The sequence below is a fragment of the Rhinolophus sinicus genome, chromosome 9 (assembly GCF_057876585.1).
Source record: "Rhinolophus sinicus isolate RSI-liver-muscle chromosome 9, RSI-T2T, whole genome shotgun sequence".
Lineage (NCBI taxonomy): Eukaryota > Metazoa > Chordata > Mammalia > Chiroptera > Rhinolophidae > Rhinolophus > Rhinolophus sinicus.
In genome coordinates this window covers 39,473,614-39,497,668 of record NC_142509.1, presented here as the reverse complement: position 1 = coordinate 39,497,668, position 24,055 = coordinate 39,473,614, and the positions used below count along the sequence as shown (strand labels likewise).

The 24,055-nt window shown below is 50.1% G+C and overlaps 1 protein-coding gene and 1 long non-coding RNA gene across 6 annotated transcripts in view; one reads left to right on the top strand and one right to left on the bottom strand.

Annotated features, from left to right (window-relative positions):
- Positions 1–1,079: 1,079 nt before the first annotated feature.
- PIWIL1 (piwi like RNA-mediated gene silencing 1) lies at positions 1,080–23,312 on the bottom strand. The gene is made up of 20 exons (XM_019748708.3): positions 22,704–23,312; positions 22,279–22,387; positions 19,291–19,416; positions 18,428–18,642; positions 17,966–18,087; positions 16,910–16,990; positions 16,021–16,218; positions 15,497–15,608; positions 11,886–12,012; positions 11,595–11,712; positions 11,038–11,152; positions 9,840–10,027; positions 9,419–9,491; positions 7,850–8,050; positions 7,634–7,737; positions 6,688–6,758; positions 6,138–6,291; positions 3,350–3,475; positions 1,350–1,497; positions 1,080–1,216 (listed from the first exon to the last, which is right to left on the bottom strand). The coding sequence occupies exons 1-20, from the start codon at positions 22,779–22,781 to the stop codon at positions 1,100–1,102; spliced, it is 2,583 nt and encodes an 860-aa protein (XP_019604267.2). The 5' UTR covers positions 22,782–23,312; the 3' UTR covers positions 1,080–1,099.
- Positions 11,625–24,055, top strand: part of LOC109456424 (uncharacterized) — a 48,375-nt gene continuing 35,944 nt past the window's right edge. Inside the window, exons 1-4 of one of the 5 annotated variants that reach the window (XR_016022435.1) lie at positions 11,625–11,756; positions 15,002–15,589; positions 16,347–16,419; positions 17,523–17,971. This is a non-coding gene — a long non-coding RNA (uncharacterized LOC109456424). The other 4 variants (XR_016022436.1, XR_012492635.2, XR_016022434.1 and 1 more) reach the window with 4 other exon arrangements.

The following is a 24,055-nucleotide window of genomic DNA, read 5'->3' as shown; positions in this document are numbered from 1 at the left end:
CTCCGCAGAGTTTCCCCTCGTTCCTCATGAGCAACGTTTAAGGGCGTTCTCATGACACACAATTACTCATCAACTTGAAGCCTACTCTGCGAAAGGTCCTGAAAAGTCCTACCAGTGTGTTGCTGTGAACTCATTCCAATGACCAGCTTCGCAACAGCACCCCCTGCCTAGCCTGCGTCTCCTTACAAGCTCCGAGATCCAGTCTCAGGCTTTTAACGCTGCATGCGGAAGTGCTGCCGACACGTTTGCTCGTACATGAACTTCAAAAATGGTGCTAATTCAGCTTTGAGCCCTTTTGACTGAAGTGTATGCTCCAGCAGTTTAAAAAATACATAAATGGAGAAAAATGCGCATGCTGTCAGCAAAAGCAAAAACTACACTGTCATTCAAATAAAGTGACAGTCACTTCAATTTTATTTGATAACAAATAGAATGATTCCCAGTTGAAAAACAAAATAAATAGTAATGTTAATACAGGCTACTGGCCTCTTGTTAACGAGTCTTAAAATGTTTCTTTGGACAGAAATTTAAAACTTTTCAACTAGCTTTTGTTAACCCCCCATATCACTTTGCCCCAAAATGAAAAACTGAGCAGACTTCTCCCTGGTCCCTACGCTGTCTATCGGTTCTTTAAATGGTGGCTTTTGTCTTTAAAATAGGAGCTATGAGATACCAAAATAAAACCCGAGCTCACGACTGGACCGAGCCTCCCACTTTATGTATTTTCTCCTTTAAATTCAAAAGAAATACTTCAAAAGGTTAATATAGGTTCACAAGTAGGACTCACTCATGAAAGGATTTTTCAAGTAAATCCCCGCTTTTCAAATAGCTTAACAGAGTCTGTTTAGAACAAAGAATCTTAACCACATTTTCCAACAAAAACAAAAAAATTCTTCACAGTGTATTTATGAGAAGCAAACAAGATAAAATATAAAATCTTAAATTTTACCTATAAAATAAGTTAATAGCAGTATAACATTTCCTAATTCCCTTCCCCAGTTTCATCGAGAAAGGTAATGTTAAAAAATTAAGCTTGAAAAAAATCCCCAAGTTATACTTTCAAAAAGCAAAGCGGCCCTTCCTCTTGCCCCCCCGCAGGTCACAGGTAGTACAGACGGTTGGACAGTGACAGGTTGGGCTCCCTGTGGATGCTCTGGCCCACGAGGAAAGCCAGCTTGTGCGCGTACTGGCACGGAGCAGGCACACGGATGACACCCTTTGGTGGAAGAAAAAAAGCTTCTATTACTCGAAGTTGTCTTTTCGCTAAAGCTCAGTATTAACTACACAAGCCTCTGAAAACACAGCAATTCCACTCTGTAAAGTGACTCACGATGTATAAGAATACTTACTGGCCAATTATAATAGACGTGACAGAGCTTGTACGTTAACCTCTGTATGTGGTCTGGCTTCAGGCCACTGCTGTCGTAGATGACGTTATAGTGGGTGGGAGAGACACTGCCACTTCTTACTGCCTGGCTCACGATAAAAAAGTCATACCTGGAATTACAGAACAAAACCAGACGGCAAGCACGTGAGACCTCCTTTTGTGAAGGCTGGAAGCAAGATGATTCAAGTTTCTGACACAGCAAAGGTCTCATGGACTAATGTGACCTGACTCCTCAGGACGGTGCTGCCGTGGGGCCCAGAAATGCACCGTGACCCACTCGGGACCGTGTGTGTGTGAAAGCTGCTTCCATGTCAGTACTCGTCACGGAGTCTATGGCATGACAGACACGTGACAGGCTGCTCAACACAGGCACCCACCTGTCCCAACTCCCACGTGCACATCGAGGCAGGCAGCTGAGCAGCCAGAGGCCCCGGGGCCCCCAGTGGGGAATTGGAGGAGGCCCTGCCCTCCCCAAACACACTTGTGCCCCAGAACCTCCGCCCGACCGGCTGTTCCCACTGCTACTTAACTAACTGTGACCGTTAAGGATTTAAAGCAAGTCCGAGAGGCAGAGAACATGAAAGACTGTAAGGAGAAGGAGCACAGGCTCAAAGGGCAAAACAAACACCAGGTAGCACAACTACAGAGCTACTAAATGTCACCTGGCAGCCAGGAGACACGAGGCGGAGCGCTGGCCTGGGAGCCGGGGAGGCTGGGCGGGGCGCTGTGCACCGGCTGCCCGCGGCACTAGAGGCGGATGAGACCCCAGCTGCGTGCAGCACGTGCAGACTTCACAGGAAACGTGAAGTGACGCGCCCGAACCGACACCATGGCAGCGAGGGCACAGCCTCAGTGCCCATGCCAAGGACTGGCCACATGAGGGCCTGGCTTCTCCAGGTGCCCGAGGAGCCCCAGCAGCCGGCACGCTTGCGTAGCGTCGGGTACAGAAGGCACTCCTTACACTCCATCGTTTGACTCGGGTCTGAGCCCACTTGTGGGAGCTGACTATGCCCTCGGGTCAGGGTCGCCCTGAGCTCCGGTTAGCAGAGGGCAGCGGCAGAAGGCAGGGCCGTGGGCTTGCTGTAGGAAGTGCCCCCACGAGGCGCTGCCCGAGCCGTCTGTTCCCAGTCAGTCAGAAGCTCTGCCGTAACTAACAACTGCCTGAGAAAAAGACAGACATGCAAGGCAGTGCACTCCAGAATACATATTTTGCCCACTGTCACACAACTGACTAAATGGAGCTAAAATCGGTATTATCATTGGTCTCTAAAGCAAGTGTGGTGAGGGTTCATTCCCCAGACCCCCAGTAAAAGCGTCCCCCACACACTCTGCAGGTTGACGCCACTGCCTCCTGATGAAAGGGGCCCGTGTGGAAAGGTTCCCTCCCAACCACATCCGCAGAAGAGCGGAAATCATCCTGACGTTCGCTCTCAGGAGGAGGGCACGGACATGACCACTAATGCCCACCACAGAGGACCTGGCTGGACCCTGAGTGCCCACAAGTGTGCCCCAATGTCCCAGTGGGTTCGCTTATTTTCTCCTAGCAGACTGGAGCTCCAGGTTACAGAAAAGGCTGTGTTTACTCAGAAGCCACTTTTCTCAGCAGACGGAGCTTTCTGATCTTTGGAGAACTAAGTGCGTTACAGATCTAAAAATTCTGATTAGAAAACAAGAATCTGTGGATAACGTTACACATGTAGAAAAACCACCAAGTACATGCAGGGTTGAGCCGACGCTCTTAACCTGTGTGTGGATAGTTAATGCCCCACACGCACAGTCTGCCCCCGTGAAACGCCGCCCAGGAAACCAGCTCACGGAGCACAGCTTCGTCGTCATCTTAGGTCTCACTGGCTGAAGACTGCAGTTCTTACAAGAAACAGCTCAGAACGCAGTCCCCAGGCTGAGCTGATGGGCACGGGCCATGCAGAGCCAGAGAAGCACCTTCAGCCAATCAGGACTTACCATTCTGGCCGGGTCACCTCCACGTCGATGACTGTGCCCGGAAGTGGGTTCTGAAGTCTTCCTCCAGACTGAGCAAAAAACCTGGCGTTCACGCGTTTCTTCACCACGATCACTGTTAGTCTTGGGCTTAAAGACAAGGAAGAAAGTTACATTCAGTCGTCTTATTTTCACGCGATGAACTGTTCTGGCTGTATACGAGGCTGACAATGAAGGTCGCGAACTCATCCTAGAAAAAGTGCTACATCCCTCATTGCTGAATGTCACTACGGTCACCTTCGAAGCACTCCCCTTGGGAAACTATGCACTGATGCCAGTGCCTAGTCCACCCTTCAAAGCAATTTTGGAACTCTTTTTCTGGAATGGCCATCAGAGCTGTCATCGTATTACCCTTGATGCCCTGAATGTCATCAAAATGTCTTCCTTTCAATATTTCCTTTATCTTCGGATAAAGAAAGAAGTCATTGGGGGCCAGAGCAGGTGAGTAGGGAGGGTGTTCCAATAGTTACGTGTTTACTGGCTAAAAACTCCCTCACAGACAGTGCCGTGTGAGCTGGTGCATTGTCGTGATGCAAGAGCCATGAACTGTTGACAAAAAGTTCAGGTCGTCTAACTTTTTCATGCAGCCTTTTCAGCACTTCCCAATAGTAAACTTGGTTCACTGTCCAGTTGGTATAAACTTATAATGGACAATCCCTCGGATATCAAAAAAGGTTAGCAACATTGTTGCAACAACTTTGTGAACTTAAGTGTCAGACCTCATATACTCCATTTAAAAAGAAATACACCCCCTCCCACCCTCCTGGACACATCAGCTGCCCAGGCTGTGAGGGAAGCCCCGCGACTTTAAGGCCCTAGACTAGAGGATGAGGAAGAACTGTGGGTGGGAAACAACGGCATGTGCACGTGCCCTGTGACACAGGCCATGCAGACGTGTGCTCAGCAGACGGGACATTCTGTGTCTGTCACATGGAGATTTGAGCCCGGCCCGTCTGCGAAAGTGCACAGTTCGAAACACCTCACTGGGCATTTCCTACTGTGTGGAAAAGGAGGTATTACTTGGAAGCCATTGCTAGGTAGGTGCCTTCGAGTGGTCTCCACGCCCGACTTCCTGCTTCTCGGTTACTGGTTCACAGTGCATGGGGGGGGGGTGTCACTGCTCACTCACCCCTCAGCCCCCACACGTCACCCCCCAGTCCTTACGTCAACTCCTCAGTTGGCTTCCCTGAGTCCAGACTAAACTGTCCCCTAGTGAATGTGCAGCGGTCACTGTGCTATCCCTGTGGCTCTCTTGTGGGCAGTGTGCAGTCGGCCTGAGCAACGTCCACACACTTTTCTAGCTACGTCTTACAGTTCATTTCAGACCCAGCGTGTGGACCGTCAGAGGGGGAAAGGAGTCACACGGTGCTGGCACGCGCTGAGCACATGGTGAGTATCACGCTAACTGCGTCCTTGGCCGGTCCTGTGCCCTCCCCACTAGGGCGCTTGTTCTGCGAGCACAAACCCAGCGCACAGTGCGCTGCTCACACACACGGTCAGACGGGGCCCAAACGGGGAGAGGCCCAGCTGTGCTCCCTCACGGGATTGGCGCCCAGCACAGGACAGGGAGGTGATTTCACCTAAACAAACTAGAAATGCAGAGTGCTACAGTAGCAGACAGTTAAAAAGACTAGAAACAACAGTGCTCTCTAGAACTTTCTCTGCTCCCCACCAAACACACACACCTGCCATGGACAGATACTGAAGTCAGAGGAGAATGTGAAACACAACACAGTCGTGAGAAAATACAGTGTTAAAAGAGTTTTAGGGGTAGGAGAGAACGCTAACCTTCATTTCCAAAATACTAAAAACTGCTTACTAGCATTTTAACCCAAAACACAATTACTTCAAGAGATGACACCCCTGACTTGCTCTGAGAATTTGCCAGCGTCATAACGGCGCTGTCAGGGACAAGTAGGGCCAACGCTTAGACAAGGTCTCTGGCAGTGAGCCCAGAGCAGACCAGCCTGGAGCCCGTTCTCAGTGCTCAGCCACAGGCCACATAAACCATGCTGGGCCCAGATGGGTGCAGCTTTCCAAGCCCTCACGTCTCCAGTGGGGCCAAGTGTGCCGAGAAGGTCTGGCAGAAGCACCAGCGCTGACGTGTGCATGGGCAGGCATGCACCAGCCAGCCTGGCGGCTTCCTGTGTGTCCTTGGGAACCAGCCCAGCAGCCCTCACGGGCCAGGCGCTGAGCTCTTGGTACCACAGTCCCGGACCTCCACCCACCCCCACCGGGGCAAGCGAACCAGCACACGTTAAGCAGCGTAACTTATGGAATCAGCTAGTGTGAGGTGGGAGGCACTTGGCTGCCCAACGGCAGGGCCAGTGACATCTGCGGGAGAGCACAGGAGACAGAAGCCCACGTGGGTTTTGAAGGAGGCCTTGCTGCGTGCAGCGGCTGCCCGGGGACGTGTACTTGCATCCCCACCTTCCCCATCGAGGAGGACGGGCGCAGTCACATGCGCAGAGCAGTGAAGCAGGTGTCACTGTGACGAGGACGAGGACGGTAAGACTGGGATGGCCTGACTCAGCAGCCCCACGCCCACGCTGTCTGCACACGCAGGGCCTCAGGGCCTGCACTCCAGGTGGCGCTGAGCCGAGGGCCGCAGGGGGATGCCCGCAGCCTCGCCCGCCCCATGACCCCCACCTCCCGCACCCAGCAGGTCAGCTTCTTGCTCTCCTCCTCCTCGACACTGAGCCAGCACCGCACAGTGGCCCTGCACACCCAGCGCCCGGGCCGTGCCACTCACCTGTAGCCCCTGCCCATGGATTTGAGGCAGTCCAGGAACTGTGGTACCTCATAGCTGACCAGTGTCTTCAGCTGCCCGTCACCCACACCGTCCCGGTACACGATGATACGGCTGGGCATGTAGGTGTTACAGCTGTTCCAGGCCCGCAGGGCCGCTGTGAGGGTGCAGGACACGGGCCGGCTCACACACACACCGCACACCACCCACAGCTCACACACACACCCCCCCCCCCGCCTACTGCCCACGGCTGACACACCCCCGCCCACCGCCCACAGCTGACACCCCCGCCTACCGCCCATGGCTGACACACACACCGCACACCACCCACAGCTCACACACACACCGCACACCACCCACAGCTCACACACACACCGCACACCACCCACAGCTCACACACACACCGCACACCGCCCACGGCTGACACACCCCCGCCCACCGCCCACGGCTGACACACGCGCACACCACACACTGCCCACAGTGTCCCCACCACAATCCGGGCACACCTTCCACTAACAGTTGCAGAACCAGAGCACAAGCGCAGGACACTAACCTTGCAGGCAGACCTTGAGCCCGTCCACCAGCTCCTGTCCTCTGTCTTGAAACACACAGCGAGAGAACCAGCTGCTCAGAGAGAAATCACAGCCATGGTGAGAATGCCCGTCTAGCCATCCTGCCTTTGGATTACTCCATATTTCTTTCGCTCTTAGTAATTAATGACCTTTGACCTCCCTAAGATACCTGCTAATATCTCCAAATACTTTCTGAGCCCAAACAGAAGGAAGAAGACGCAGTAAATCCTTTATAAAATCCATAAACTCAGTTTCTTTTATTATAAATCAATGCTATTGTTCCACTACTGAGGAGAAAATAAAATGTAAGCCGTACCACCCACAGTGCCACCTGGGCCCCCATATCCACACACACAGAAGCACACTCTGCTGCCAAACCCTGAGAAGCCATGTGTCACACACTTCACTCTTCTAAAGGATAAAAAGCCTGGAAATATGCCCATTAGTGATGCCAACACATCAATATACATCCAATTTTCATTCTCCCCTATTCTTGGCAATTCTCTTAGTTCTAATCAAGGCACTAAAAAATAATTTCACTGTGTAGAAATAGAAGTGATTAGGTAAACGGAAGTGGGTTTTCTAAAATAAAGTCAATGTGAAAACTTGAAACTACATTTCAATCATCAATAACATGTATTAAACAAAGACGCTTCTAGAGAAGGTCACATTCAACAAGATGTGCCCCCACCCACCCACGGAATACAAATAATAGTGAAATAACCTGAAAGACAGAGACAGTGAAGAAAGGGAATACTGGTAGGAGTTATTAATCATTTTTCTTTCCTACACTTTAGGCTGGAGAGAAGTCAGAGAAATCAGCAGTTTGAAAATAAAGAATCAGCACAGTGCTGGTACCTCTTGGCCCCCAGACACCTGCCCCTGGACTCTGTCCCGGCTGCCATGTTTAGCGGTTCCATCACTCACCGGGTCATCCCTTCATTGATGCTTGCAACAAACCCTGCGATGGACCTCCGGCCGGCTGTGGTGTCGTGGTAGCAGTCAATCCCGACGATCATGGCCAGCTTCAGCTGTCACAACAGTGCTGGGTGTCAGTGACAGCACTACGCCGCCGGTAGCGTGCACAGTCAACCCACTTTGCTTAAACCACTGAAACACAGCCCCCGAGGGGCTGGCACTCACAGGCATGTCCACCCTCCAGAGCTCCCCGCCCATCTTGCAGTTCATCTGCAGGGCGATCTTCGTGGCGATGGCCATGACCGTCTGCTGTTTGCCTAGGGTTCGGGCCACCACACACTGACTGGGGGTGGGGCAGTCGGTACATAAGTACTTTTTAATAGCATCATATTTGTCTTTCCGATTACTTGACAATAGACAGACGACCTGAAAACAAACAAGGAATTAGGAAACTGATGATTAAGTTCAAGGAAGACGAAGGAAACCAGACTCACCTGCTGTGAGATGTGAATGCCGAACAGGCATTTATGTTACTACTCGTGTCCGCCGTACAGCTAGTGAGTGTGACGTGAGCTTTACACACTGCTCATCACAGGCAGCTCAGTGATCGGTGCTGACAAAGCAATCGTGGTCAGCAAACCACCTAAAACGCAATGCCCTGAAAACCTGGGGACGTAACTATGCTCTAGCACCAGGTGGGCACTAACCTTTGAAGGCTCTGGCTTGAGAATCTGATCAAACTGACATGTCCCAGGAAGTCCATGGACAATTTGGGAAACAAAGTGGCGTGCCACCTCTAAATACAGCCCTGCCTGCAACGGGGAGGTGTTGGTCCACAGGCACAAATTCCAGGCTTACGCTGAGTAAGTTGTGGGCGTCTCACCACCAGCATGGTGGTCAGTTACCAGTCCTGTGGTATGTACTGGTCCTGAGAGCTGCTGAAGAGCGGCTGGAACGTTCTCCACGCACACACACACACATATGCACGCACGCACGCACACACACACACACAGCTCTAACTATGTCAGGGGAAGGAGGTGTTAGTTGATGCTATTGTGGCCATCAGTTCACAATAGATACACATATCAAGTCATCAGTTCACAACAGATACGTGTATCAAATCATCATACAAGTTACAGTCAATTACATCTCAGTAACGCAGGAAAATAAACTGACCCACGCACGGCTGCCCAAATCCTGGACGTCCAAGTTTAGGAACGTTCCAGACTCTCACTGCTGTGTTCTCCAGGTTATTCCCAGATTCCTGTCTTCCTTCTCTACAGCCCCCAACCAATTCGTCTTCCCGTCCTGGGCGTCTCCTTTATCCCTGACAACGTGCAGTGACCTGCCTTGGCATGTGCGTATGAGATGAAGGCCTACAACAGCTGCTCCGTGAAGCCAGTTCATTTCGGAGGTAAAGCACGACGCACACCGTATCGTGAGCGCTGCCGCCTCATCACTTACAGTGCGTGCTGGGTAACAGTGCTGATGTTTACATTTGGGCCTTTCTGTTTCCCCCGTCTTCTAGAACAATTAAAGCCGTTGAGTCCAAATAAATTTAAGGCGGCTGTTTTCCCGTCCCTTCCCCACCTTCTCAGTGAGTGCACAAGCTCCACGGCACACGACTAGAGCGGGCATGAACTTAGCTACTGTATGAAGTAACAAATATATTCTGTGGCCAGCTGTGGACTAATTATAATATTTGGAAAATGAACTCAAGTTCTGAGATTTACAGATGCCCCTTTTAAAGCCAGCATTCCAGGACCGCCGCCTGTGGGTCAATTAGCTACTTACTATCTGGGTATCTGATGTGACCTTCTGCTGTAAGACTCTTAAATAGGCTTCGGTCCTATCGTCCACTTCGATCCTAGCATGGAAACACGCAATCCAGTCAGAGGACGGGGCGGCAAACGCAGCGTTTGTCAAAAAGCCTTGTATGCTGTGGTATAGACAGCACTTCCCGGTGAGACATGACACAGAACACCCAGAGCCGCCACTGGGACGGCAGCTGTCTGTCCCACACGAGAGCAGGACCTTGAGAAGCCCGGCCAGGTCTCCCGCCCACTCCCAGTTACTGACATCCGTCTGTGTCCGCGTCCGGCGGAGCTGTGTCACATCATGAAGATGATCGAGTTGTTAATTCTCTCACCACTCCCGAGGCCCCACACGCTCCGCGTGGCCGTCATTATCAGGGGGAGTGACCTGGCAAACCTACATGACGGCCTTCTTCATCTGTATGCCCATGGCTGGCGTCACTTTGAACAGGCTCTGGATCAGCGAGTTGGCCGCCTCGTAGTTTCTCCGCGTGTAGATCAGCAGCCAGTTGTCCAGCGGCTTCACACTGATCAGCGGTGCCCCCCTTGTCTCCTTCGACCAGTCTGCAAACTGGGGGTTGTAATCAAACTGGAAGAAAGTCAGACACCGTTCTGTGTGCGTTCCCACGAGAAAGCCAAAGCGTCGTCAGTAAGGCCCCCACTGACGTGGGGGACCTCAGGGGGCCCCGCTGACACTGGGGCTGCAGGGACGGGCAGAGTGCCCTCGGAGGGGACAGAGACAAAGTGTGTGCAGAGGAGGACAGCACTCACGTCCACAGTGGCCACCCAAGTGCCTGCTGGCACCAGGGACCCCGAGTGCTGTAGCTGCATTCTCCTTCATCTCTTCCAGAATCTTACGAAGACAGGTATGACTTCCCTCATGACAAAGGTACAAAAAGGTTTGGCTTTGAAAGGGAAGCGGCTAGACTAAACTGGGAAAGCTCGGACAGCCGGGCAGAAGCTGACACAGCACCAGAGCCCAGCGACCCAGGGACACGCATCGTGGAGGGAACTGCGGTGCTTCTTACACGTCCTCCTACCTCCCGGCGGCCCTCAGGCGGGCGTACGTTTTTATTATTTCTACCGGGATAAGAAAAGAACTGTAGGTAAACAGCCCGCCTGCAGGGCAAGGCCACTACTGAGGACACTCAGCAGCCGTCGGGGGACCCTGCCCTCTGAAGCAGCTTCAGGCACCTTAGAACAGCCGCGTTCCTTTTCTGAAGGTGAAACAGAAAAGGCACCACACTGTTTAACATGTGTCCTAACACACACATTGTCCAGGCAAACAGGAAACCAAAGAACGCGTGTCCCTGTGGCGGCAGACGGAAGAGGGGCCCGATGAGGCAGAACCCCCACTGCACCTGAAGCCGCTCAGGTTACTGAAGACGTTCACGCCACCGTTTTGCTGCAGATGATTAATTCTGCATCTCCCGCCCACTCCTGGGGCAGTCCACCCCCCCTGCCTTTTGCGGGCAGATGGCCGAGGAGGTGGGGAGCACGGGAGCTGAGAGCTGTGCTGGCCTGGCGAGGGCGCTCTGCTCGCTTTCTGGGGGTCTGACCCGAATCCCACAGGACTGGCGACTTTACAAAGGGCCTTACTGTTTTTCCACCTTGGTGAATCTTTTCTGCTTGCAAGATTCTTCCTGAGAAGGACAGCAAGTTGGAGTCGAAGCTCAGACCCCAGTCCCGAAGCTCCCTCTGCACGTTGTCATCTCTGTGAACGTATTCAGCAGGCGCCACACGTGAGCAGACAGCACAGGGGCCTGCACAGCGTCCGCCCCGGCTGCAGTGAACTCCCGTGTCCCTCGGGCCCGAGTCCCGGGACGACTCTGGGGACCCCAGGCACAGCCCCTTTCTGTCACCCCATCTATGTTCCCCTCACGACAGCCTTTCATTTAAAATGCTGATATTCAAGCGATCTCTTCCTCATGTTATAACCGAGAGAAAATCGATTTGCCCCCAAACATTTCACTTTCGTTTTGTTACCTTTTTCTACGAGAAGAGTCAAAGGCCCGGCTGCCAAGGTTCAGGGTACTATTCTCTGGTGCACGGCAGCCTCACTCAGGGGCAGAAGGAAGCACAGCACCCCCAAACACGGCCACACGCAAGGAACGCGCCCCCCGCCGCACCCACGCCGCGCAGCGGCGCCCACTCACTTGTGGATGTAGTCGATGAGCCGGCCCACCTCGCGCTGCCGCTGCTCGGGGGTCAGCCGCGTGTGGGCCGCCAGGTCCTTCATCACGTTGAAGTCGTTCCGCATCTTGTCCGTGAGCCCTTTAAGGAAAGCGTTTCAAGGTGTCTGCTGAAGGGAACACTCTGTGAGTGAGGTGTGGGCTGGCGACAGGGAAAGGATTCCAGCTCTGAGGGTTTGGGGGGGCGGGGGGCGGCTGTCAAGCAGCTTCCAGTGCCCGCTGGGGCGGAGCGGCGGGCGGCCGCCGGGTGCCTACCTGTGAGGTAGCAGAGCTCCGGGATGAGCATGGCCGGGCCGGGCAGGCTGCCCCCGGGCCCCCTCCTCCGCTTGGGCTGACTCACCAGCACCGGCTGTTTCAGGTCGGTGATTTCCTGGTTATATTGCTGTTTGAGAGGAGAAAGGCGTCACTGTTGACAGTAAACGCCTTTGGTAACACGTCCGTGGGCAGAACGGTCAGTTGCGTCAATTCCGACTGATGCTATCGAAAGCAAGGCTGGCTTCACAAACGCAGTGTGAACCCCACTACAGCAGGTGGTGAGTTATGTGCCTTCCTGAGCCCCTCCTTTCCTAGAAACTCAGAGGCCAAGGGCAGTAAGGCTCTAAGCTTTGACTTTTCGTCACAGTTCTGTTCGCTTCATTTTTTCATTTCTTGATTCATAAGCAGGAGCCTGTGTAACTCAGGTCTTCACCACGGTGGGATTCCTCTGAACCCACTGGCATCACAGTGAGAACCAGCTGTGAGTCTCTGCTCTAAGAATAAATGTGGGAAGGGCGGTTTGCAGGCCACGCGACAGTTTTCAGCAGGAAGTTTTTACGGAGCGACACACTGAAGGTGAATTTCGGTTTCAGAGTATTAAGATTCCCCATCTTAAGGTTCCCACGTGCCACCGTTGTCTAAGGCAAGTTTGCACAATTTGTAAAAACACAGCAAACGCCGATGCCCGCGACTTGCTGTGCATACGAGACGCTCTCTGGCCTGCGCTCAGCTCTGCAGTTGTAGCGCCGTCACCGGCTTCTCGAGCTCGTGGCCCTGAGGGTCTTCAAGACCCTCGTTCTGATCCGTCACTTGCTCTTTTTCCTTAAAACATCACGTCTCCACTAAACACACAAGAGAGTAGTGTCATCATGGTCATCTCCTCCGTCCAGTCCTTATTCCTGGTATCTGACAAGGTCCTGCTCACTCAGCCGCCTGAATTCAGAGACCATGAATTCCAGCCTGTTCTGGACTTTGTCCTGTATTGAACTCTTTTCCAGACATCCAGGAAAAAAGTTAATTTTCTTATTTTAAACTAGAAAATATCATGTCAAACTCTTGTGTTCAACCTATTTTCTTGAATGGGGGCCCCACAGTCACCCTCCTCACACATTTATTTGGGAGCCAACACACACAGAGTGATTGCAGAACTGCTCTGACTCTCGCTCTCTTCCCCCAAAGGAACTTAAATGCTTAGCCCCTGATTACAGAACGTTGGGGCCCCCGTTCTAGCCTCTTAGGGTCCAAACAAAAGCCTGTCGATCCTTTGAACACCTTTCCGTGTCTGAGAACCAGCAGTTTCACTTTTGCTTAATGTTAATGTCAGCCCTTTTTCTTTTAAAACTGACCGACCACAACCTTCCCTTCCCAAGTCCCTCGAGTCTCCTGCTCTGTTTCCCAGCTCTTATCTTTATAAAATCCACGCCGTCACTTATGACTACAACTGCACTTACTGGGAAGTCCTCAGAATGCCTTGATTCTTTCAAATATTTCCCCCCACCCCCTTTCCATTAATCACATCTGCTGACACTTCATCTGCCCTGGCAGTGAGCGAAGTCTTCCCTTCAGAAATAACCTGAGCTGACATCTGAGAGCAAGAGGGAAGCCGGCAGCGCTTCTGGCAGAGGCACCCGCGATTAGCTAAGGTGGGGGCAGAGGGCGGGGCCTGACGGGGATGAACAAGCAGGCAGGCCAGTCACTCAGCGTCTCGGTGGACAAAGACCCACGTGCATAAACAAGTCAACAGAGCAACGCAGAGCCTCTCAACTTCTTCAGGTAGAAGAAAGTAACATCGGATTTGTGTGAGTTTGAAAATGGATCAGGAGGCGGGAGAGATGAAAAAACCGAGAGACCAGTTGAATAGGTGAGAGCAACGGGGCCACCACTCAGAAAAGGAGGGAGGTCTTTCAGACAGCAAGGCGGACGGACAGGATTGGACAGACAGTCACACAGGGTCCGGCAGACAGATGTGGGGGCCGAGGGTTCAGTGACCTGTGATTCACCCGTTCACTCGCTCAACGGCCTGCGTGCCTGCTTGAGGCACGGAAGGGGTGCACTACAGACCCCGATTCTGTACAGGCTGCACCCTGACTGACCCAGGGGCCCAGTCAGGGAGATGACACGTCCAGTGGGTCATCTGGGCAGCATCTTCGTGACATCCAGACACTCAGAATCAGGGCGCCGTGGAGCCTACACACGCCAGGCTGGGGCCAGGGATCGGGAATCGTAACATATTCAACCTGACGTCTTGGTGTAGACGAGACGAGACAGCAGCGAGTGAATATGTAGGGAGTCACAGCGGGCGGCCAGGCTGGGCCTGAGGTGGGACCTGGAAGCTTTTCAACACTTAAAAGGCCGCTCAGAGAAGCCACACTGGGAGGTGAGACTCAGTCCTAGTCTCAGGGAGACGTCCCCGACCCTGCGCAGGTTTAAACCAAACTTTCACCAGTGTCCTGTGTTGATATTCATCACCTCTTCCCACCCAACAGTGATTATTGAAATAAACCACAGAAAAACACTGAGACTCATTTCTCACAGTAACTTGACACGTGGAAGGAGGAGGTTAGTTGTAACTGGGATCCTCAAGGAGGAAAGAGGTGGAAAGAGCAGCCAAGAAATTGAGCTAAGCTGACCCCTCGTCTGCCTTCATTTTGCCCAGAATAAGATCAGCTCTTAACGCAACTTCACAGAGCACCACTTGTGTCTGTAGTGGCCCCTGGTGTTTGTCTCAGAGCAGATCAGGCCACAGCATTTACCCCTCAAGGGTCACTAAGTCACTAGTGAGATGTATACTTTTGAGACAAAATGTGAATATATAATAGTTCATTCATCCAGCTTTTTAGACAAAGGAAATGATCTACAGAAAGTTGAAAAAATGAGATAAATTTTAGCACTTCAAAGATAAGTTTTAAGATTTTAATTGCTATGTTTTCTAGAAATACTTTTCCTGCACTTTTAACCGAGTTATCAAATGGAATCCAACCTTCCGAGGCTTCAGGGCCCAGATCTGCTCACCTCTGAGCGCTACAACAATGCCAGTCTGTGTTCCTACATAAACACTTGTTTTCTTCCAGTCAGAAATTGTTTTTCTTGCCCCCACTTGCCTTTCTTTTTTTCAGTGTGGTGATTACTGAGCCAAAAGCTAGACACGTCTTTATAAAAACAGTGTTAGAAGATAAGCTCGTGTCGCCGTAGGAAAACAAGCCTGTCTGCACGGTCAGCGTGTCAAACAAGTTCTAACTTAGCCCACACTCGGACGGGGCACGACTCACGCGGGGGTTCGGGAGCTTCACCCCACACCCAGGTGAGGTCTGAAAGCGCCTTAGACTAAGGGGAGGGCTGGGCAGCTGTGAACTTGCAGTGCTTACCGCCCAGTACCCTCCCGTTCGTCCTCCACAAGCTGAACTTCAATGTAACCTTGAGTTCTGCGGCCGAGGAAGCAGGAGAGGGCGCTTCTGACTGGCTCGGGAGCTAAAATGAACTACGCAGCAGTTGCCTGATGGACACGTTTATACGCAGCTTTATAACACATGGCGTTAGGACCGTCCCGATTTCTCCCCACCAGCCCAAGCACTCCACACCAGGGCGAAAGCCCCGCTGGCTGCCCGTCTCACCTTCCGGTAGTACTCCAGGAAGCTGACCTCCGAACCATCTGCTTTCTTGAAGGTGCTGTTTGGGTTCTGGTCCCAATCGATGTCGTCTACTCGGTAGGTTTTGTTGTTATACCTGTGGGACAATAGCATGCAGTGGTGTTTGGTTAAGATGGGCAGAAATATCGGAGAGGAAGACTAACTAGACAGTATGTACTCTCTAGAAAATGAAATTTCAAATCACTCAGGAATATGCAATGTTATGGAAAGAAAAACGGAAAAGAATTTCTTAAAGACTATGATGGATGGACGGGAAGGTGACTAAATTACTATTAGAAAGTAAAACTAGAAAGGAAAGAAGTCATTAGGTATTTGTGCTTTCCCCCCCCCGAAAGCTTCGTCTTGAGAGCTTACAAGCATCCCTCCACTTCCCTGCCATTCCCACCCCTGCACTCGAAACGCTCCCTTCTCCTAACTTTGTAGGACGAGAAAGCCACAGTCGTAAGACTTACAAAGTGGTTCGTTCGCATTTTAGGAAGACGTCTTACTTGGTAAGAACAATGAGACCAATGAGCTCTTTGGAGACTTGCTCTTGGAACTTGTGCTCCTCGGTCTGATGGTACAGGTGGAACATGAGGTCTAACACGGTGTCGCTGCGCAGCACCTTGTGGCTCACGTCGGTGCACAGCATGATGTTGTTCTCGTACTGCAGGATGGACGTGGTGAAGCCCGGCCAGATCACCAACCTGGGGGGCGGGGGGGGGGGCCACCTCAGGAGCGGCCGCGTGGTTCACACGCATCAAGTCGTTTTTCAGCTTTATGAATTGGGTTTAAAGTACAAAAGTTCTGATTGAGTCAATTTACTTCTTTCTAGGTTTTACGTGGTTCCAGAGGAAGACCTGTCTATTAGAGATTTTCAACAATGAGTGTTCTTTTATAACAACTGGGTAAGTCCAATTTTAAATGAAAAGACTAATATTTATTAAAGGGAGGGCAGGGAGGAACATAAAGTTAGTGCTAAGCTTCTGAGAGCAGGCGTGTTCTTCACACAAGTTCAAATAGCGCCTGAAAATCAAAGGGACCCCGGCCCAAGATTTGACAAAGTTGCCGATCTAACTGAAAGCACCTGGCATCACTGTGATACACCTAAGCCTCGTGGGCTGCACTCTTATCCACTAGTAACTCTGAAGCGATCCCGGTTAGCTGGTGAGTTTTACTACCTCAGAGCAAACAGAGTTAGAGTCAGGCATGTCTTTCAGCTCTCCTGTGGTTTTTACAAATCCGAGTATTCTAGGATGTGTCTATTATCCACGCCAGGTTAAATGTCCACTGAATGTCATGGGCACCATTAACAGCCACAGGGGGAAATCTGGTCATTTCAAATTTGAGCATCACTTTCCAAACCTCAGGAATAGAAACTCTCCACTTCATACAAACCTATGATTCGGAATGTCAATTGGGTCACTTGGATTATAATAATTCCTTCCAATTTGTTGCAAATTCATGATCTTCAGAAGCCTAGGAATTGAAAGGTCAGAACAGAGAAGTGAATACTGATCGGTGTGTCCCAGCTGCGACCACAGTGGCGTGTGTTTACTACAGGGGCTGGTGGGGCCCCCGCGGGCCGGATCCAGCCAACCTGCCATTTTGTGTCGGGCCGAGGGGCGACGAATGGCTTTTTACATTTTTAAAGATTGGAAAAAACCCAAAGATTAATGATGCATGAATTATATGAAAGGTCAGTGCCCATCAGCAGCGTTTTCCTGGAACACAGCAGTGGCCTTTCATTTACAAACGCTCTGTGGCTGAGACAGAGAGCGTAGGACCTGTGAGCCTAAAGTGCTCACTGCCCGCCCCCTGTAGAAGTCTGCCAACCCCTCATTTAGAGAAAAATCAGCCTACTGATTGCATTAATTCAAAACAGGTGCCCACCGAGATGAACGTCCTGGCATCAGTGACAGGCATCTCATGACCAAGTTCAAGAGGTAAATTACAAGTCCCAGTATTGTGCCTCATTGCTCAGGCAAATCTCCCACGTTGCTTCTTGCAGGGGGAAAAGCTTCGCAGGACATGGGTCCTTAGTTTAGATTTGGGAAATATGGTGTCTATATTGAAAGCAAGTGACAGAGCATGCAGTGTCTCCTGGGATGAAACAAGCCCATTTGAACAGACCTCCAGATGCCCTGCTGCCTGGACAGTCACCAGCGTGGTGGGGGAAGGAACACAGCGAGCGATGAGCTTCTGAGAATGGGAGTGTTCTGAACACAGGCTCCAATAGCAAATGGCAGCACAGAAAGGGAGTTAGACACACGCACGCTTGCCTGCAGTGACATTACCAGCACACCAGGCCCTAAACGGCTGCTGTTCAGAGCGACCCAATGACCCTCACAAACCACTGTGAAATTGAGTACACAAGTATTCACTGTACAGTTCTTTCAACTTTGCTCTATGTCTAAAGTTTTCCTAATAACACGTTACAAGACGCTAACGTACCTCCTGAAAATGATATTGTAGAACTGCAAACAAGTGGGTGACGTCGGCGGGAGCTCATTGGTCAAGGTGATCGTTATCTTCACATGCTCCCCATTCCGCGTCTGACTGAAAACTTCAGTGACCTGAGGCCAGACAGGTGCAAAACCGAACTTTGAATTGTTAAAAGAAAACTAGTCATATAACGCCTGTTTAATAAGGCAACAATGAGACGTACAGACAAGTTTTAAAGTGGAGACAAAGGATGGCTACGAGAGAAGAGCGGGTAAGTGCCCACACTGTAACGGAATTGTAATCACTGAGTTACTCGGGATGTAAGAATGCCACGACAATGCCACAGGACCTTTGGGTTTAGTCCACGGGCTCTCACGGGCTTGCTCCGAGAGCTACCTTAGATTGTGGAGGTCTGCTCTGAAGTGGAATCCCCCACCTCCCTCTCCCATCCCGACCGACATCTGAAATAACCTTGTGCTGTAGTCTTTTAGGCAAAAATAATATTGTTCCATCAAAAGCATGACACCTTCCAATTAAGTCTTCGTGCTGAAAAAGAAGAGCGGAGCGGAGCCTCCTGGCTTCCATCAGAGGGTTGTAGTCGATGTGGTACTGATACAGAGCCCACTGGGGGCGGGACGTCAGCCGGAAATGGTTCGTGCTTAGCCTCACTATGATGCCTGAAGAACCTGTGAAAACAAGTCACACTCAGTTAGCAAATCACCAAGTTTGTCCTTCCATGAAATCGTTCCTATGTGACAAGGTGGATACCCTTTTGTAACCCAAAGACAGAACACCAGACACCACCAGACTGTGGGGGCCCCTCCCCATCTAGGGAAACCCCTAAAAGCACACATTTAGAAATAAATCCTCCTTTGACCAAGTAATTTACAACTGAACCAACCAGATCCCTTTATGGCAGAAAGTTTTAAAAGAAAGAAGTGATCGACGTACTATTTAATAAAAAAACCTTTTGGTGCCGCTGAAGACACCTGCAACCTACTTCCTCAAAGCCAAAGGGGAGAAAGACCCATGCAGCATCCTGGACCAAACATACCCTTTCTATCTGGCAATGCAACAGACAAGAAAGCACCTAAGACAAAGCACTTCGATGCATTGTCCTGAAACCTGAGAAGCAAGTGCACAGAACTACATTAAGAATGAACCTAACAGGGTCTAATATATGGTGATGGAAAGAGAACTGACTCCGGGTGGTGAACACACAATGTGAGATATAGATAATGTAGTACAGAATTGTACACCTGAAATCTATGTAACTTTACTAACAATTGTCACCCTGATAAACTTTAATTAAAAAAAAAAAAGAGTGACCTTACCTGTTTTTGACTCTTTAACATGGTCCAGGTTCTGTCTTGTATTCACACCGAGGTCGTGGAAGTCTCGACGACGACCTCCTCTCTCTGCCAATGATAGCTCCTGAAATCCAGCAGAAATCTGGACTTCTTAAAAAAAGAAAAGAGAATTTATACACCCCAGTAAAACGGAACAGGAAATAAAGAACAAAGAGCCCAGCTCTCTTCCGCCCACAAGCACCAGAACTCGCTCAGAACTGCCGATTTCTTCGTCAGAGAAGTAACAGTGGCTTAAACACAATGGCAGTTCCAGACACACCGCGGAAGCATCTTACTGACAGCTTCATGCTCTTCACCTGAAGAATTGAGGATAATGAACTTCACAGGAACGTGGTGAGTGTCTACGAGACATCACTTATAAAGCACTTTAAAGGGGCTGCTGAACACATTGGTTCCTGGACCTCGGGACTTTCAGGGGCTCGACTGAAAGGTCCTTTAAATATGTGACTGCTCCTATCTGTCGCCCTCAGTGAACTTCTCTCCCCAGCACGTTCGGTTTCTACCACTATGGCCCTGACTGAGAATCCTAACACAGGTCAGGCATTCTGCATCTTACCTGAGAGCAACAGCAGGTCATAAAGGTTTGAGCTTTCCCCTGAAAAAATCTGAATTTTTCTTTAAAAAATTCAGTTCTGGATGCAAAAACCTGATTGCAAGTTTCTGAATATAAACAATGGTGAGGTCTGTTTCCCTCTCTACCTACACGTATAATACTGCGATTATTATCTTTAACCAAAGCTTGATTGACTGTCAATCTCTAGATGACAGATTTGAGAACGTATGAAACTGGAAGCCTTGCTAATTCCCTTCCATGCAGCTGTCAGAGTGATTTATTAAAGGCACAGATCACACTGGCTGCCGCTCTACCCTTTGGTGTGTCCACCCCCTTCACAGAATGAAAACCAAAGTCCTAAACGTCACCTCATTAACCACCCATCTGTTACAATGTGCCGTTTTTACTTCTAACACCTAGTTGGTACTGGAACTTTTCCTGTGATGAGCAGCTCAGTCCCGTCCTTACAAACGCGGTGAGAAGTGGTAGCTCGGCCTTCCACTTACGACCCAGGCAGGACTGACTCCTCACAAGGACCCTTGCTGGGAAGGTAGGGCACCTTTCTACAGACGCTGAACAGCATTCCCGAGTAACTTAAAACGAGTTAGCGGAGAGCAGCATGGGGAGTGCTTGAGACACCAGATTTAAGGACTTGCCACAGTATCGTTTGCATGCAAGGCTGCATCCATAAAGAAATGCTTGAAAACACCTTCAGCTCATCATTTTATACAAAGTTTTAATTCAAGTGAAGTTTTGCTAAATATTTTGAACGCAGCTAAATGATTAAAACATTTGAAGTTTCCAAAGAACTGAGGCATCAAGATTAGAGAAAACGATTGAGTAAAATCCTTTAAGAGATTAATGCCCATAAATGAAGTCTCATCAGGCACTTGAAAAATAAACACTTTGTACCCAAAAAGTAACACATGTAATTGGATACATCATCAAGTAACAAATACAAGACCCTTTATCTTCTAATTGACTCTTCAGATGAAGTGCTATCAACGTATGTATTTTTCCTCAAAACTTTTCACACAGGAAATACACACATGCACCTGCATTTAGTAAAAATACAAAGCGAACGCTGTTTTACAGCTCGTTTTCAATCGACACAGCCCGGTTGGGTTTCTCCGTCCTTGAAAATGGCTCAATGGTGCTGTGGTTACGGGCAGTAGTTGTGGCTCTGACTGGTCATGTGTTTCCAGTGCTTTGGCACCGCGTGTGGTATACAGTTCACACCTGTACACAGTCAGGTACCTACTTATCCAGCACATTCCCCTGCGCAGGGCCACTGCCGAGGCTCACATCACAACCTGCCACCAGTTAGAGCCATCATGCAACCCACGGGGAGCACAGGTACCACTTTTGCAGTTGCCAACACTGGCAACAAACAAAATGGAGAAGAAACAGGTAAATGGAGTGCCAGTTTCTCTGACATTTCTTTAATGACCAGGCTGAGCGTTTTCATCGGCCTCTGTATTTTCAGTGCACGGCCCTTTCACCACTCTCCCGCCTGCTCAGGATCACGGACTTGTAAGAATGCTCTGTGTATCAGACAACATTCCAGTAAGTGTCCGGCTTGTCTTCTGACACTGACAGAATTTGTCACAGATCACTTTATACCACTTCAAGATTTTAGATCCATCTGTGGTTTTTCTAATGTTTACGGATTTCACTGGTTATGACTAAGTATTTGGAGTACATGGGACTTTAATGCAAGAGATAAAATAGGGCACAGCTTTGTTTTCTAGTTATCCACGTGCCTCGACACTATTTAATTGACCAGCCATCTCCCAGGCCCGCCTCACAGATTAAAATCCAATGTTCCTACATTAATTCCCCGTGTGTATATGGCCCTGTTATTTCCTATACAAAAATAAGAAAACTTAATAGCCATAGAGGAATCTTGTATCATGCATCCACATAATTCATTTTTGGCAACAATGCAGCGAAAAGGCACCGTGTTTGGAATCAGAACTGGTGCTCTGACCCCTCCAGCTGTCACAGCTCTGACCTCGGTTTTCACATCTGAGAAGCAGGATGACCCAATACAACACGTGTGAAATGTATTTTATAAACCAAAGCTACAAATGTTAAACCTGCTCCAGCTTCTCCTAGCACAAAAGATGCCAAGAGAATGTTCTAAAATGGTTTATTAATGAATAAGTGAATTTACGATTCATTTAGCATTTAATTGCCTTGTAATCCTTGGGCGTGTCACAGACATGCTCTTTCCATTTCTAGGGAAAGAAGAAAGCCTGTGACACCCCACTGGGTAACAGCTACACAGTGTGAGATCGTTATACTGGACGTTTTATTTAGTGTGTACACTGGTTACCGTTTCACGTCCAACAGGACACCTTCCCCCCCCACACACACGGTCTTCTCACTCCCGTCACCTTGTGACTTGGCTGTTGCTCCCACTGGTCCTCTCAGTCGTCCTCGGCCAACCAGCTCCCCCTCTAGGGGCTGCTGAGGTCTCAGCTGAGCGTAACCAGGCTGCTGACTCTGCAGTTATCCGCAAATAAAGAACATTCTTATTATATCAAGACTCACAGATATGAAGTAATGAGTCTCAAACAAATCTAAGGCATCCAGCCAAAACTGATCTAAACTGTTCATCAGTGTTTTATTATAGACGTTCCTTCACAAAGGGTCACCACCGAGAGTCACAAGCCCATGTCTAGCACCCTCGGGACGTGGGCCACACTCGTCCTTGTAGCGTTCCTCTCCTGCCTCACCTTGTCCCTGACAGGCCAGCCGAGGCCAAGACAGGTTTGCCAAGAGCTTTCCATGATCAAAGCGGAAATGGTGGCTCACTCACCACAGCAGCGCCCACGTGTTGCACCGTCTCCTGACCACGGGCCCTTCCTCTGGCTCGCGCTCTGGCTCGCCCAGTCATTGCGTTCTTGCTTGCAAGGAAATAAACGTGAGGACAGCACTCAGTGTACACGCTTACATCTGACTGTTTCTACAAGGGCACCTTTAAACTGATTTGGTCAGGAAGTCTGAAACAGCTCCTGGTAACTTCCTCTTTCCTAACCTCTCTAACATATAGTTTCTTACGGCACAAATGCCCCGCCTTCAACAAACTTCAGTGCTGACTGCACTGGGTGCTGGGCCAGGTGGGAGGGCACAAGTGGAAGACTGATTTTAATAACTGTTTCATTTTTCAATTGATCTAGTATAAACAGCAGGAGAAACTGTTGAGACTGAGGATGCTGGTAACTACTTTTCTTGTGGAAGCTACTGTCAAACAGCATTGGTGGCGAGTTTCATGCCAGGCCCTTGAGGTAACCCGTGTATGTATAAACTGCCTCCTCCTGGATCCTCCCACAATTCCATGTGTAGCTTAAAGTGAATGTACCCAGGCCAGTGTCTTTCCTATGACATCATTTCTGTCCCATAGTCTCATTCTTGGTCGCTGAAGAAAAATGACTGAGTCATTTCTCTCGAAACTACTCCTTTACTGCTCCTTCCTCATGCGACCCAACCACTGTCCCCATTTCTGCAGCACCACCATGCTTCTAAGTACCCACGGGGAGCCAGGACCTGTGTCAGGCATCGGCTGTGCTACTGTGTATAAAAGGTTCCCTGCCCACTCCCCGTCCCCACGCAGAAAGCAGTACCACCAGGTTGTAAGTGTCAGACTGCCCAAATCCCTCTCCTTCCCGGACCCTGGGACTTGTGCCTTCCTTTGTGGAATGAGTTACAATAACCTACCACACAGGTCAATTGTCAAGCTCGCCGAGAACACACACAAAGCACTTACAAAGTACCTGCCACAGAGAAATAGCCAACAAATATTAGCCTAGTGGAAAAGGCATATCAAGTTGTCATTATAAAATTTTAAGAGCTTAAGAAGGAAATAAGCAACATGTTCTCACAAAAAAGAAAGTGGGAACTAATTTACGTCCCGAAGAGGCCTGCCTCCAATGAAGCTACCATTTACACTGAGCTGGAGAAGCTCTGGGCGCTGGGGGGCAGGCAGGTGGCACCAGTCCTCAGACAAGAGGGAGGCCCTTCCACAGGCTGAGCGCCTGGCTTGTCTGGAGAACAGAAAGATGCCCAGTGTGACCGCAGTAAGTGACTGAGAGCCGGCGAACTGAGGGGGCCGTGGGTCAGTCCACACAAGGCCTCACAGACAAAAGCAGGGCCTGGAACGTGATGTTCAGG